The sequence below is a fragment of the Callionymus lyra genome, chromosome 1, assembly GCF_982586985.1.
Source record: "Callionymus lyra chromosome 1, fCalLyr1.hap1.1, whole genome shotgun sequence".
In the NCBI taxonomy this organism is placed as follows: domain Eukaryota; kingdom Metazoa; phylum Chordata; class Actinopteri; order Syngnathiformes; family Callionymidae; genus Callionymus; species Callionymus lyra.
In genome coordinates, this window is record NC_141818.1 from 5,836,768 (window position 1) to 5,851,994 (window position 15,227).

Here is a 15,227-nt window from a genome sequence, read left to right on the forward strand (position 1 = left end):
TTTTTTTTCCATTTTAAATTGTGTAATTAAACCGGTATCTGCTGCAAAAAAGGTTCAAGTGTCACACTTTGGCCTGGGTAGTTAGTTCTTGTGGCTCGCCGAGCAATGAGTTAAATCGGACAGCAGGTGGCGCATGTGAGGACCGGACTTAAGATACAAAACAAAAATACTTGGACACCTTCATATGTGGCTCGGTTTTATTCTTCTTCTTCATGAGTGTTATCTCTCCCGTACAACTCTGGCCTCTGATTGGTTGGTTGCTACGTGTTCAATTCTACAATTGTCGCATGAATTTTACCCTAGAAACCCATTAAAAGTATGTCCGTGTCACCCCATTTATAAGTTTCTGCTCCTTGTCCCAGCAATCTCTTCATAAAGATTTAACAAATCCTTCAAAATATTTGTTGTTCCTGGTTATTCAAAGCAGTATCAATATATGAAGTACATAACTGCTCCTTGTACGGTGTTAATCTATTAAAATGATTTAAACTGTTTAGATATTTAGCTAACAATAACAAAGCAAAACCTCCTTGGCAGACGTAATAAAAATGGACGTTCAAATAAATGCTTTAACGCACATCACCCGCCTTTTTTCCCAATTTTCCGACATTATCATCAGCATCATCTGTGCAGAAGTAACTGACAAACATTCATACGAACGTAGATTCATTCGGGTGTTTAGAGGTTAAGTTGTGTTAATTGGTCCTAATTCATTTAACCGTCCACACAAGGTGTTGGAGCCAGATACTGCAAATGTCCTTGTTTTGCTCATTTGCTCGCACTTTGGCAGCGTTTCAGCTCAATATTTTCCAATTTGGTCAGCTGGAAACAGTGAATCAGTGATAACTGGAAGCCTCTTTACTCAGCTGGCTTCACGGGAGGATGATGAAGACAATTTCTGGTTTATGTGTTCATGAAGCTTTGTTACACTTTCATCTCATTGAAGAAAACTTAAAATACTATGAGTACATGTGTGTTTCATCTCAGGTTCAAGGTGATTTAAACCAACAGCTGTTAGCATTATGACTATTATTCAGCCTGTGACGGTGTTAGCATCAATGTGGCTAATGTCTTTTAGCAACTGTATCTCTCTTGGACGGGTTAGGGGGGTTAAATGTCAATGACTGACAGCTGTCAGATTCTAAAACCCCTGCATTAAAGTATTCAGAAAGGGTTATCGTGGCATATTTATCGTAGCCATTTTATTAGCCAGTCCTAGTGTGATTTAATCTTTATTAAAGCCTTTTACTCTGGTTTGAAAAGACACTTGGGTTCAATCACGGTCCATAAAAAACAAAAATCAAGTTTTAATTCTGATTGTGGTCTGGACACCTACTGGTTGAGTTTGATCCGGGCACTTGAGCTGGTGCAAATTTTAGCCAAAGAGTCTTTCTATTGTTTTTACTTAGGCTACGCTAATACGCAAGTTACAGGTAAATTGAATCCTATTTCTTTCACCCATATGTCAGTGTGAACAGCACAAGTCGCCTTGAATCTAATATTTTATTTGGTCACTTGTAAATGTTGTACTGCATCGGATTAACCTTCTTTTGACGACTACGACGACATTTGCCGAACCCTGTCCTTGGAGAGATGGCGCAGGTCCTACTAGTATTATTGTTTCATTGAACTTTCCCTTGGGATTTGTTTTGTTATAATTTTTTGGACTATTTTAAGTCGGTTTAAGTTGTTTGTTTTGTTTATTGCCTCCCTTTGGAATCCTCTGTACGGGTGTTGCCGCTCAAATAGCCATAGTTACAATATGATTGTATTTTCTACTCTTCCTCTTTCCTGATATCCTAAATGTACTGGTTGTCACTACTTTTATTATTAGGCCTACGTCACTGGTTCTCGTTGCCATGGTCGCTTCCATTGTGGCGTGATGTCATCAATGATCCTACAGGTGACTTTAGTGCTGTGTCTCAAATCGCATACTTCTCTTATTGCACTATTTTATGCATCAGGATAGTGTACATACTAACTAGTACGCAAATTCTCGACAGGTAGAGTGTCTCAAATCAAACAATGCTGCTACGCACTAACCGGAAATGACGTGACAGCTTCTTCTTCTACTACTATTTAATAATGATTTCAACCAGCTGTAGGAACACTAGCGACACCTGCTGGCAGCATGTTTTTTTTGGTTTAAGAAATATAAGAAACTAAATATTCGCGAGATATTTACGCCGGTATTAACACTGAAGACATGTATACTACTGCGGGCTGAAAATACACCTGTAAGTATATGAATATATATATGTATTATCTTGATCTTTAAAGTATGTACTTTTTTGAGTATTGTTTTGATTGTTTAAGCGCTTTGTGACCCTGGTCTCGAAAAGCGCTATATAAATAATTATTACTTACTTACTTACTATGTATATATGTATATGACGTAACTTCCGTTTACAACGTCAACGTCACTAAGATGGCGGCCGTTTAGGGTAGATAGTGTCCATCGATCTATACTCAGTTTTGTGCGTGTTTTAGTACGACAATTTAGTGTGCATGGTGCACTACATTTCGAAGAATTGAGAAGCACTTATGCACTAAAAGTACTAAGTTTAATTACGCAAGTATGCGATTTAAGACAAAGCTCAGGACTGGATTTGGTGGTTTGGTTCACGCTCAAGTAATGTGAAAATACAACCAAAACAAAAACTCGGATTTGCACATTAAATCGTTATAGATCTGCAGTGAACGCCGCTTTAATGTTACTTCAACTCAAGAAGTTTGGCTTAATTAATATTGTTTCAACTCATTTTACGGGTCAAGTCATATTCCCTTTCCAATAAAATTTAATTAGAATCGAATATGACGAGCTTTAGAAACCCCGTTTTTCTCCGAATATAAATCAGGAAAATGTCATCACATCAGAATTCAAAAGTAAAATATAAATGAAAGTCAAGGCGTTAACGCGCCCGAGCTCAGGAACAGAGCGGGAATTAAGAATCCGTCGGCGCAGGTGACTGTGATCGGGACTAATCCCGACAGTGACAAACGGCTTCGCTCTCCGTGATGTATGCGGCCGCGGGGCTCCGGAGACCGAGCACGCTTGTTCCATTGAATATAGAACTCTGTCTCGCCGAAATAAATTGTTTTTCTTAGTGTGGTCGGCAGTTTGGGAGCATTAGGAGCTGGAATGCATTAGGACTGATTAGGCCGACCCGACCGGAGGACGCTCTCCTGGTAATGAGAACACTTTGTCTCTCATTAACACCTCCGCCCTCTTTTTTTTTTAACCAGCCAAACTTTCTTTAGATGAAGGGGAGGAGACGAAAGATAAGAGCAGACGATTGTACCTCGAGAATAGGTGATTGAACGAAAGTATAGAGTGGGATTTGAGGCGAGCGCCGAGTGGCCGTCGTCTCCCGGAGCGCCGGAGCTCTTTGCTGCACTCGCTGCTGAATACAATCTGCATGTAACGACACTGCAGGTGTTGCAGGTGACAATTTTCCTCCCGGTGGACATGTCTCGTGCTTCTTTGAAATAGGTTTTCTTTGTACTGTGACGACTCAGAAATGCTCACAAAGTCTTTCTTTTGTAAGTCAAGTCTCAATTATTTTGTCAAGAGTCAAAGGGAAGTCGAAATTATGTTGTCAAGAGTCAAAGTCTGAATCAATTTGTCAAGAGTTCAAGTCAAGTCTCAATTATTTTGTCGAAATTATCACGGTGGCACTACACCGCCATCATTCTTTTTACAATTTTAGTTTTCAATTATTGGAAATCAAAGATCAAACTCTGTGTTAAAAAGTTCATTTTGAAAATATGTATTTAACAATACAATAAATTCCACATTTCAACATAAAAATGATTGAATTCAATTATTCAGAAAGAAATTAATTAAATGCTTAAAAACAACTTTTCAAGAAAGTAACATTTGGTAAAGTTTCAATTCAAGCAGTCAATATTCTGATGACACTGATACAGTGAGTACAGAAAGTAATCAGACCCCTTTCGATTTTCCACGCTTTGTTTCATTGCAGCCTTTCAAAAATAATTTAAGTTCATTTTTTCCTCATTAATGTACACTCAGCACCACATCTTGACAGCAAAAAACTAATGTTTTCTACATTGTTTGTTTTTGCAAATGTATTAAAAAAGAAAAAACTGAAATATCAAATGGTCATAAGTATTCAGACCCTTTGCTCAGCATTGAGTAGAAGCATATTTTTGAGCTAGTACAGCCACAAGTCTTTTTGGAAATTATGCAACGTTGATGGACAGCCATTTTCAGGTCTCTCCAGAGATGCTCCATCCCAGGTGTGTGAGGGAAAGGTACCGCAGGTCCTTCCTCCCTGCTGCCATCCACAACAAGAACTCAGCCAGATAAATATTTAACAGCACCTCTTCTTGTTATTTTTTTAAATATGTTGTGTTATATAATATAGTGCAGATTTCTATTCTATTCTATTTAGATTTTTTTTATTTTATTATTTTTATTTCTGGGTGTTTTTATTTGTGGTATATTGCTCTTGCTGTTGTTTAAACCGAATTTCCCCTTGCGGGACAAATAAAGGATTTCTGATTCTGATGCTCTATGGGGTTTAGGTCAGAGTTGTTCTGAAGCCAATCCTTTGTTATTTTAGTGTGTCCTTAGGGTCATTGTCTTGTTGGAAGGTGAACCTTCGGCCCAGTCTGAGGTACTAAGCACCAGGTTTTCTTCCAGGATATCTCTGTACTTGCATTCATCTTTCCTTCGATTGCAACCAGTCGTCCTGTCTCTGCAGCTGAACAACATCCTCATAGCATGAAGCTGCCAACACCATGTTCAATGTTTGGAGAGTACTGGGCAGGTGATGAGCAGTGCCTGGTTTTCTCCACACATATATCTTAGAATTGAGGCCAAATTGTTAAATCTTGGTCTCATCAGACCAGACAATCTGACACTGAGGAGAGGCTTCCGTCAGGTCCACTCTGCCATGAAGCCCAGATTGGTGGAGGTCTGCAGTGATAGTTGACTTTCGGGAACTTTGGTTCTTCTTCACCTCTCTCACCAAGGATCTTCTCCCATGATTGCTCAGTTTGGCTGGACAGACAGGTCTAGGATGAGTTCTAGTCATCCCAAACTTCTTCCATTTAAGGATTATGGAGGCCACTGTGCTCTGAGTAACCTTGAGTGCTGCAGACATTCTTCTGTAACCTTGGCCAGATCTGTGCCACAACTGTCTCTGAGCTTCTCGTGAAGTTCCTTTGACCTCGTGATTCTTATTTGCTGTAAGATCTTATATAGACAGGTGTGTTCCCTGATCAAGTTTTATCAGTTCAATTTAACACAACTGGATCCAATGAAGGAGTAGAACCATCTCAAGGAGGATCATAAGAAATTAACAACACATGAGTTAAATATGTGTCACAGCAAAGGGTCTGAATACTTATGATCATGTGATATTTCAGTTTTCCTTTTTTTAATAAAAATATAAGACATGTCTCTAGTTCAACACTGTCGAAAACTAACCAGAAACTGTTTCCTTCAACTGAGAAAAATCTCTAAACTTGTCTTCTCGTTTATACTATTGCAAAAGTTTGTTTTCATGTCTTAAAAAGAAGGAGTTATCTCGCCTGCAGCTGATTCAGAACTCTGCAGCGAGAATTCTGACCCGCTCTAGTAGAAGAACTCACATTTCTCCGATCCTTAAAACTCTTCACTGGCTTCCAGTTTCTGTCAGGATAAACCCTAAAATTCTGGTTCTTACTTTCAGATCTATTCATGGTCAAGACCTTCCATCAGTGATCTGATCCAGACTTACACCCCAGCTCAGGCTCTGAGGTCTGTGGATCAGAATCTACTGGCGGTTCCTGAACACGCTTCCAGACCAGAGGCTGTTGCTCCTAAGCTTTGGAACGATCTTCCTCTCTCTCTGTGTTTGATGATCTACTGACTCCTTCTACAAACATCTCAATACATTTTTATTCATGTAGGCTTTTTCTTAATTTTCTGGAAATCCTGTGTTGTTCTCTGTGTTTTCTTTAGCTTTTAAGTATATATTTTATTGGGTATTGTTTCAACTGTTTAAGCGCTTTGTGACCCTGGTCTAGAAAGGTTCTCTACAAATATTACCTTCTTACTTAAAGCTCATTTCACCATTAAACCTCCGAAACTCGTAAGTGACCAGTTCTCCGACAACCGCTTCACTTGTCATCCCACAAAAGGCGACAATTCTCTCCAGAACACATCAAAGGCAATCAGAATTCAACACGATCCACGTCTCTTTCACATCCGCGGCAGACGAGCGTTATCAGACGCCTGCATGCCTTCGTTCCCGTCATGCTTGATGTGGAATTAGAAGACAAGAAAATAAATAAAAAAAACGCCTGGAGGCAAAAGTCCATCCAGAGAATTTGTGTTTATCGTGGACTGGATGCGGCTTAGGTGCTGTTCTACACGTCTACACAAGCTGCTTCCCGCTGTGCGCCGCCTCTGAAGGTGGGAGGCGTGCAGGTGTTTGTCGGGATTATCGGAAATATGAAGTGACGACTGAAGTGGTCGCCCGCTCACCTCCTGACCCGACGGTGCCTGTGGCGTTTACGCGCCTTGTCTCGGACGAAGCCGCCCGATTCGGTGCCGCCTGCCCTCGGATCCTCTTCCTTCCTCTCCACGGATTGACAGGTTGTTATCTTGGACCTGCGAGACAAGAAAGAACACACATCAGTGGAGCTGGATATTAGACGTCCATCATTGTGCGGTTGCTTTTGCCGCCGCCGTGTTTCTGTCGCCGGAAGGTCGTCCGTTTACCATTCACATCGTCAGTGTCAATAGAAACGTGGTTATTTACATGCTTCAGTGGAGCTGACATTTCAGGGAAATGCAGTTTTCAGTCTCGAGCCAGACACTCGCTCATCACCGGCGCTGGAATCATGTCAAAACTGCATTTTGGGTGTCAGACCTGCTGCAGTCTTTCTCTATAACTCAAGATGTGTCTCGCGAAGCACTCGTTTATTCTGGCTCTTCTGGCTGAAGAAATGAAACTCTGAGCTTCCAAGAGTCTCCTCAGTGTTTTATATGATTTATTTATTAGTAAATATTTAATGTGGAATTAAAAACATGTTGTTTATATGATCTTTATTTATGTTGGCTTGGACCGAGAAGAAAAACAATAAAAGTACATTTGCAGCCTTTTAAAATAAGATAAGATAAACCTTTATCTATCCCACATTGAGGAAATTTTAGTTGTCGTAGCAGTTGACAGAAAAACATTAAACATAAATAAACATTATTTTAAGACATACAGTACACCTGTTAAAAATACTAACACAAATAATAATAAATACAAATAATAATAAAAAGAAAAACAGTAATTATGAAATAACACAATATCATATTATAACATGATATACGTATATATTAAAAACAATAAACAATAATAAAAAAGCACACAATACCTGAGATAACACGTTGAAATTATTTGTGTATAAAGTCTACATAATCAATATATATATAGAGGTAAACTGTAACTGCTTATATTGATATAAAGGTAATTTTAAAAGATCATAAACATACAGAATATGTTTATTTTATTAGATATGCATCTTTTATTTTTAATATAATAGTATATATTATATGTAATAAAGATTAGATTAGAATATTAAACAGGATTTCATGGGCATTAAGTTTAATGGCCTCTTAGTTGTATATGGAATGTGAACTTCTGTTCAACAGATGTTGTGAAACTTTAATCATGTTAGGAGCCATTTTGCTGCTGGATTTAAATTCACACTCAAAATGGATATATCAGAAGATTAATCTTACTTTAATGAATTTGAGAAGAAAACAGGAAAAAAACTAAAATGACGAATTTGTTCTGTAAAATGCATAAAATGAATTTTAATTTATTATTCATCAATAAAAATCTGACATAAATTGTACATAACATTGCTTTTTAAGTAACAATAGTGAACAAAAGTTTGCCGTTTTTAATGTTGTTATTATTGATATGTATTTGCTGTCTGTCATAGTTTCTTAAATTTTTTGGCATTTTGTTAAATCAGGTTTTATTTAAAAGCATCCTGATAAATGTATGTAATATATGAGCCATCGGCTTCTCTTTTTGGTTCTACTTCGAGTCTCTCGTGTTTGACTGAGCTTCAATCTTGAAGAGAGAGAAATATAAATGTCAATATTTGTCAAAAACCTGAAGGCGAGGATAGAGATTGAACCTCAGTTACTGTGAAAGAGTTTTTTTATTCTCTATGGTCACAAAGGTCAGGTTAAAAATAAACCAAATTAATATATTTTTTTCCCAACAAAACCACCAAACGTTCAACAACCCTTTTAACACCAGCAGAACGAATGACTAAATAAAGCAGATGATTAGAAGTGAGCTCAGAGTTCGGGCCCGGCTTGTTATCCTCCAGTTTTTAGTCACGGGAGATTTCAGCGTAATTACACATTCTGCTCTCTTCGAGTGTCTCTGGTCTGATTGTAATGAGAAGATAATCAGAGCCAGAGATTAGAGCCTTCGACTCCATCGCCGATGAGCAAGAGAGCAGCCGTCACTTCTGCTCTCGCTCACCTCTCCGGCGCGCTCCAGCTTTAATAACGTAGCCTTGAAAGGGTGAAGACGGGGTCGCTGGATTATTTGGGTTATTTCTTTACGCTGTAGCTGAAATCTCGCTTGTGTGTCTTGTGTGTGTATCTTTCTCAGTGATGTACTTTAAAGTCGTACACTTCACCTGTCAACGGTAGGAAAGGGACGACTTGGCGACTATAATAAAATCATGTTTTAGTTTGAAGATACATAGAAGATGTACTCAGTCCAGTTGCCATGCTTGGAACTCTTGGGGTAACCATTACTTGGACGAATAAGTAACCTACGCCGACAGTACTGTATGTAATCGTTAAGTTGAAGTTTCGTTTACTGCTACTTAAATACTACGTCGGCCCAAAGTTTAGCATGAGTAGTATTAGGAGTAATATTTTGCACGTTAAAACTAAGCATTTCCAACAAATTACTTCCAAGCAGTTGCCGGAACGTATATCTCTTATGGCCCCGTTACAGCTTACCCTCACTTTTTGTTCTTCTGGTGTTTGCCGTCACCTCTAAGCCTCGTAGTTTTGTTACTACTCTTTTGTGGTACCTTTCATCTGATGACTTTTTCAACGTCACCGATGTCGTAGTCTCGGTCGTTCGATCGACTCGCCACTTACTGAGTTACCAGACATTTATTATTATCAATCTGAGAACTATAGATCTACTCTGAAGTCTCGGTTGGAGAACGTTAACTTGTACGTTATCACCGACTGATTTAAAGTTTGAAACGCTCAGAACACGAAAGGTTCCCTTTTGAGACCGTAAAATCTCTCTCACTCCCTCAGGGAGCAGCCAAAGATAAGTGGAACGCTCTTGATTAAACAGCCTTGAATTTGGAACAGCATGTCCCAAACACTTTTAGAAGGATAGCTCACCCAAAATTCCAATTCCACTTTTTTATTTTCTACTCACCCTTGTGTCGACTAAGGGTTGGGATTTATTTTTAGCAGTAACCCCTTCATTTTTTAGAGTTATAGGCAAAAAGTATGTAGATGCTAATGTACTGTAATTCACTGGTCTTAGTCTTCATCTTCCTCCAAAAAGACACTTAACACTTGTCCAAATTGTCATGTCTTTGTCTCATGATTTTAATTTGAAACTTGTTTTCTTTGTCTTTTCTGCTTCCTGAGTTCCACAGCGCCTGTTGCTCTCACAGCAGCTGCAGCTCGTCAAACAATCACCAACTCAGCAGCAGAGTTTAAAGCTGCCTCCCCTGCAGCAACAGGCGCTAGATCATAATCCTCACTCCCTGGTATCTAACACTTTTAGAAGGATAGCTCACCCAAAATTCCAATTCCACTCATTTTCTACTCACCCTTGTGTCGACTAAGGGTTGGGATTTAATTTTAGCAGTAACCCCCTTCATTTTTAGAGTTATAGGCAAAAAGTATGTTGATGCTAATCTGCTGTAATTGACTGGTCTTAGTCGTCATCTTCCTCCAAAAAGACAGTTAACATAAAAATTGTCATGTCTTTGTCTCATGATTTTATTTTTAAACTTGTTTGTATGTCTTTTCTGCTTCCTGAGTTAATCAGCGCCTGTTGCTATCGCAGCAGCTGCAGCTCGTCAAGCAATCGCCACCTCCCCTGCAGCAACAGGCGCCAGATCATAATCCTCACTCATTGGTATCTACGTTCTCCACTCTCTCCTCGTGGATTACAGTTCTTTCTTGTTTTTGGGGTGTTTTTGTCCTCCTTGTGCTGAGCCTACTTTTTGTCGTTTTATCCAGTGTGTGTGTTTGTTTTACTAATCACAGCTCTCTTTGTTTTTTCAGTCTCCTCGTTTGTTTTCTCAGTCTGACTGAGCTCCAGTCGCTACATTAAAATGAACAAACATTTTTGCCTATAACTCTAAAATAAAGAATGGATTACCTGCCTTGTGCCCCAGATAGCTGGGACAGGCTCCCTAAATTATGCCGATCAGATGAAACCAACCCGGTTCCAGACGGAGGGAAGAGACGAGTGAAGAAGCAGTTTGAGTTTGTTTTGTCGCATGTGTGTAAACCGTCTCGCCACCTGCACCTAATGTTCCCTCAATGATCGTCGCTGCAGGAGGACGACGAGGTGATTGTCAGCAACACCGGCGGACGATCGGCTGCAGAGAAAGCAGGTGTTTGGACGAGACGGTTCAATCCGCCTGTTTATTCGGGAGAGAGAGCCGAAGAGCCACAGAGCAGAAAGTGATTCCTCAGCAAAAAAAACCCACAGTGACGCGATGAGATCTTACAAGATACCGTGAACGCTGGAGGGCTTCTTCTGCGCAGAGATCGCTTCTGTTGAACCCAAAAACCACACACGCAGGCAATTTTTGTCTCCGTATGTTTCGCGGGAATCTTCGCGATCTTCGCCTCGAGGGTCCTTTTAGTCCGACTCACTTCTGAGTCAGCAAAGTGATTCACATTCACAAGTTGCTTGATATGTCGCTGTTTCAACTCATTGTGACTTATTTAATGAATACTGTTGGAAACCTTGCATCAGAAGTTTGCTCTGCATAGATGTATATATCATTTAACCCTTGTGTTAGCTCTGGGTCAAGGTGACCCGGAGGCCCGATAACAAATGTCTTTGTGGTATCCCTTGTGTTGTTTCTGGGTGAACAACCTCCACCATTACATATGTATTTATGGCAGCGAGGGAGGTTGCTCACCTTGAACCAGAGACAACACAAGGGATACCTCAAACACTTTTGTTTGCAGGACTTCGGGTCACCTTGACCCTGAGATAACACAAGGGTTAAGAAGCTTGGAAGTGAAAGCACTTTCTACCGAAGGAAATAATGGAACTTGTTCTCAAGTGAGCGGACAGGGTCTCTTCAAGAACCAAAAGTCCGTAACGGCTTTATGTTCAAGAGAGAAAAGCCATAGGCTAGCAAGGGTGTGCAACGGCCTGAGCTACACATTGACCTCCATGACCCCCAGGTCCTCAGGTTGGTTTTGGCTCTGAGGTCAAGACTTGAAGGAAAAAGGTAACAAAAACTGGGAAGGCACCCGGACTAAACAAGAGCCCCATTTAAAAAGAAAATACAGTATAATCCCCATTATTAATAAAAGTCTATAAGGCATTTTATTTTGAAAAACAATCTGATTTTCTCCAGCGTAACACTCTTTTCGGACATACCAAGATGCTTGTCTCAATCATGTTATACTTTGAGGAAACTAACTAACCAACCTCAGGCTGCATCTATAACAGTAATTGCAGCATACTTAAAAATAATTGTGGATCCAGATGGTAACCTGGGGATCTTTCTGACATCATCAGTGTTTCTGTTCATTGTCTGCTTTTTTTCGATGGTTGAGGACGATTATAAAACGGTAATAATGGAATAAAGCCGAGGAACCATCGACTTGGCCCTCCTACGCAGCCGCCGGGGACCCAAGAGGTCGCTCCAGTAACCAAACCCTTGTTAATTCATGCTCAAGAACCAATCGATGGCACGTCTTCCCAGCGGTCGGTCCTCACCACAGGCCGGCGCCCGACCGAGCCGGGGAATATCAAACTCTGACAAACAAATGACGGCGGATCAATTCCGTGACGCCTGAAGCAGCGGCCGGAGGAAAACAACAACAACATCTGATCGATGGGCGATGCTCCGCTTCAGCGGCCCCTAACAAGAAGGGTGATTTTAATCCGATGATATTCAAACGAAGCGAATCCAGACTGTCGCTAATGCACGGCGGACCCTCGGTTAAGGCTTATTAATGAGGTACGCTCTTGTAAACACCTGACCCGATAACGTGCCGGGACTTCATCCTCTTAGCGCAAAAAAACATATTCCTCAATAATCTCCTCGGATTATCACAGAAGACCCGCGAGGTTGATTTTTTACGATCACTATCGCGGCAGTGGGGAACAATTGATTATGGTTATTACAGGAGGCGTGACGGCCGAGATAATTAGTCGGGAGGACGAGATGATCTACGGCTGCAATTAAAAGACAAACAGGGCGGCGGTGATGATGAAGTCTGGAGCTTCCGCTGGATTTATTACGGGGCACGAGCGGCAATTAAAGTGAAAGTCGGTGACCGCTCAACATGTGGGGAGGATTTTTTTTTTAAGCGCACGATTAATGTTCAAACACCATCTAAAAGAAGAGAGTGGAGGTTTAGCGGTTATATATGGTAACCCCAGCACCTCCTCTGTAGCGCCGTCAAAACACAGAAAGACAAAAACTTTTAATAAAAATCCTCAAACCAGGAGCCTTAGATGCTGTTACTCTGCTAGCATTTAGATGTAAACAACAACAATAAAATTGCTCGCCCTGCAAAAACCAAACGTTTAGTGCATCGATACATAATTATTTATCGGCAGGAGACATGGGCTGTGTCTCAAATCGCATACTTCTCTTAGTATACTAGAAGTTAGTATGCATCAGGATAGTGTATTACTAGCTAGTACGCAAATTCTCAACAGATAGTATGTCTCAAATCAGACACTAAAAGGAAATGACGCGACAGCTTCTTCTTCTACTACTATTTAATGATGGTTTCAACCAGCTGTAACACTATCGACACCTGCTGGCAGCACCTTTTGCAAGTTTGGAAGAAGAAATAAAGAAAAAATATTAGAAACTAAATATTTGCAAGATATTTAAGGTGGTATCAGCAACGAAAACGTGTCATCCTCCTACTTTTGTCTGAAAATGCACCTGTAAGAATATATATATATATATATGTGCATATATATGACGTAACTTCCGTTAACTATGTCACTAAGATGGAGCCGTTTAGGGTGGATAGTGTCCATCGAACCATACTCAGTTTTGTGGGCGTTTTAGTGACAATTTAGTGTGCATGGCGCACTAAATTTCGCATACTAAGAATTGAGATGCACTTACGCACTAAAAATACTAACTTACGCAAGTATGCGATTTGAGACACAGCACTGGGCTGGTTACCTGCAAAAAGATCCAATATAACGTTTGTATTTTGCTCTATGTTACTTATACATTAAATCCTGTCATCTTTTTCAAATTAATTACACCTTTTATACAGAAATGATCAAAACCGGTCCGTGGGGACCATTGATTTAAAGGATAAGATGAGAATTTAACGTGAACATTTAGTTTTTTAAATACTTTCTTCTTTCTTTTTTTTTTTAAAATCCAACCGTTACTAGTTGAAGACAAAACGGATAGGGTTCAAAAGTTAAAATCCACTGCAGAGTTCAATGAGAGGGAGTGAGACAAAGAGAGGCAGTGTTGGAAAACAATTCTTAAGTGAGTAGTAAGAGTGTTTGTTGAGTTAGAAAGGTATTTTACTTCAGTTGGAAGGCATGTTTGTATTCTGAAATTTGGCTGCTTTCATCTTTGCTATTTTTTCAGTCTTTTTTTTTCCTAACTCCGACTTACAGAAACGCTGAATTACTGCATTAACTGAAGATGTCACTTAATTTAAACCAAGCACATTTTGAACAATTCTGTCATAGAATCGAAATAAATCCAGTGAATGATACCTTAAATTCAACCTTGACAACTAAGAAGCCTCTTCATCCAGACGCATATGTTCTCTTTTGACTGTACGTGTCGTCTTTTGGGGGCTGACCGGCGCAACTTTGTAAGTATTTTTCAGCATCTCTAAGATGCCTGGTTATGTGTATTTTTTGGAAATTCAGAATATAAGTTTAACTGAGTTAGAAACACCTGATATGACCCTCAGAATGTTGGGATTAGTCCACTATACTCAGTGATGTCCTCTTTTACAGGTATTCAGAATATGGTCAACGGACTTCATCTGCTCTTCTGGTTTGTTATAACCTCATTATCGCTGCAGGCAAGATTCTGTCAACACTGACGTTGAAGCAGCAAATTCCTATTAAGGTGAGAGCACGAAAACAACAAGCGCTAACCTTTACTTGGAGTTCCAGTTCCGTACCCGGAGGAGGAGGAGGCCTGAGCCCAGAGCCGTTACTTGTGCCGTGGAAGCGATTGCTGCCAAGTGGAGACGGCTTTAATTTGATTGATGTGTGGTTCGTTGAGCACCGCGTTTGCTTGTAATTACTCTTTGTGCTCGCCGTGATAAGAAAATTAATCAAGCCATTATGTTGCTCCCGTCTTATCATCCGGACACAGTAACTGTACGAACCAACCACACTTCAAAGTCACTCCGTCCACCTTTAGCAACGTTTGCAGCCACGAGCGCGACGATTAGCATCTGTCTAGCATTGTCGAGACAATAGCCATGTCTTATACACTGACAATACATGACGAGATCACTAGCATTGCTTATGTAGCCTGTTAGCATCGGTCAGTACAACAAATCTATCCATCCAATCTTCTACTGATTATTCAAGGGACCTCCTTCACCCCTCAATTCTAGGAGACATACAGTATTTTCTCCAATGTGTCTTGGCTCTGCCCCGTGGTCTCCTCCTAGTTGGACATCTATAGGGCGGAATCCATCCTCAATTGACGTCCTTCCATGTTAAGCAGAGGTTCCACTTTGAGTCTCTCACCAACGACTGATCCCCTCATCTTATTTCCAAGAGATATTGCAAACAGAGAACTTACATTTTGGTTGATTTATCTGCGATCATGTTCTTTTGGTTGCAACTTGACAAGGAATGTAATGTGAAAACCCAACTTTCCTGACTCACATCTTTCAAAAATCAAAGTCTGCCTCTCCAAGATGCAGTCAGTCCCTCATCATGACCTTTTCTGTAGTTAGTACCTTATAAACTTCTCCCTCGTCTGAAATATGG

General features: G+C 40.2%; 1 protein-coding gene across 1 annotated transcript in view; it reads right to left on the reverse strand.

Moving 5' to 3' along the window:
- Nucleotides 1-15,227, reverse strand: part of srrm4 (serine/arginine repetitive matrix 4) — a 60,589-nt gene that overhangs the window by 11,475 nt on the left and 33,887 nt on the right. The window contains exon 2 of the mRNA XM_087789698.1: nt 6,500-6,625. Coding sequence (XP_087645824.1) covers nt 6,500-6,625 — 126 coding nt within the window. The remainder of the gene's footprint in view (nt 1-6,499; nt 6,626-15,227) is intronic.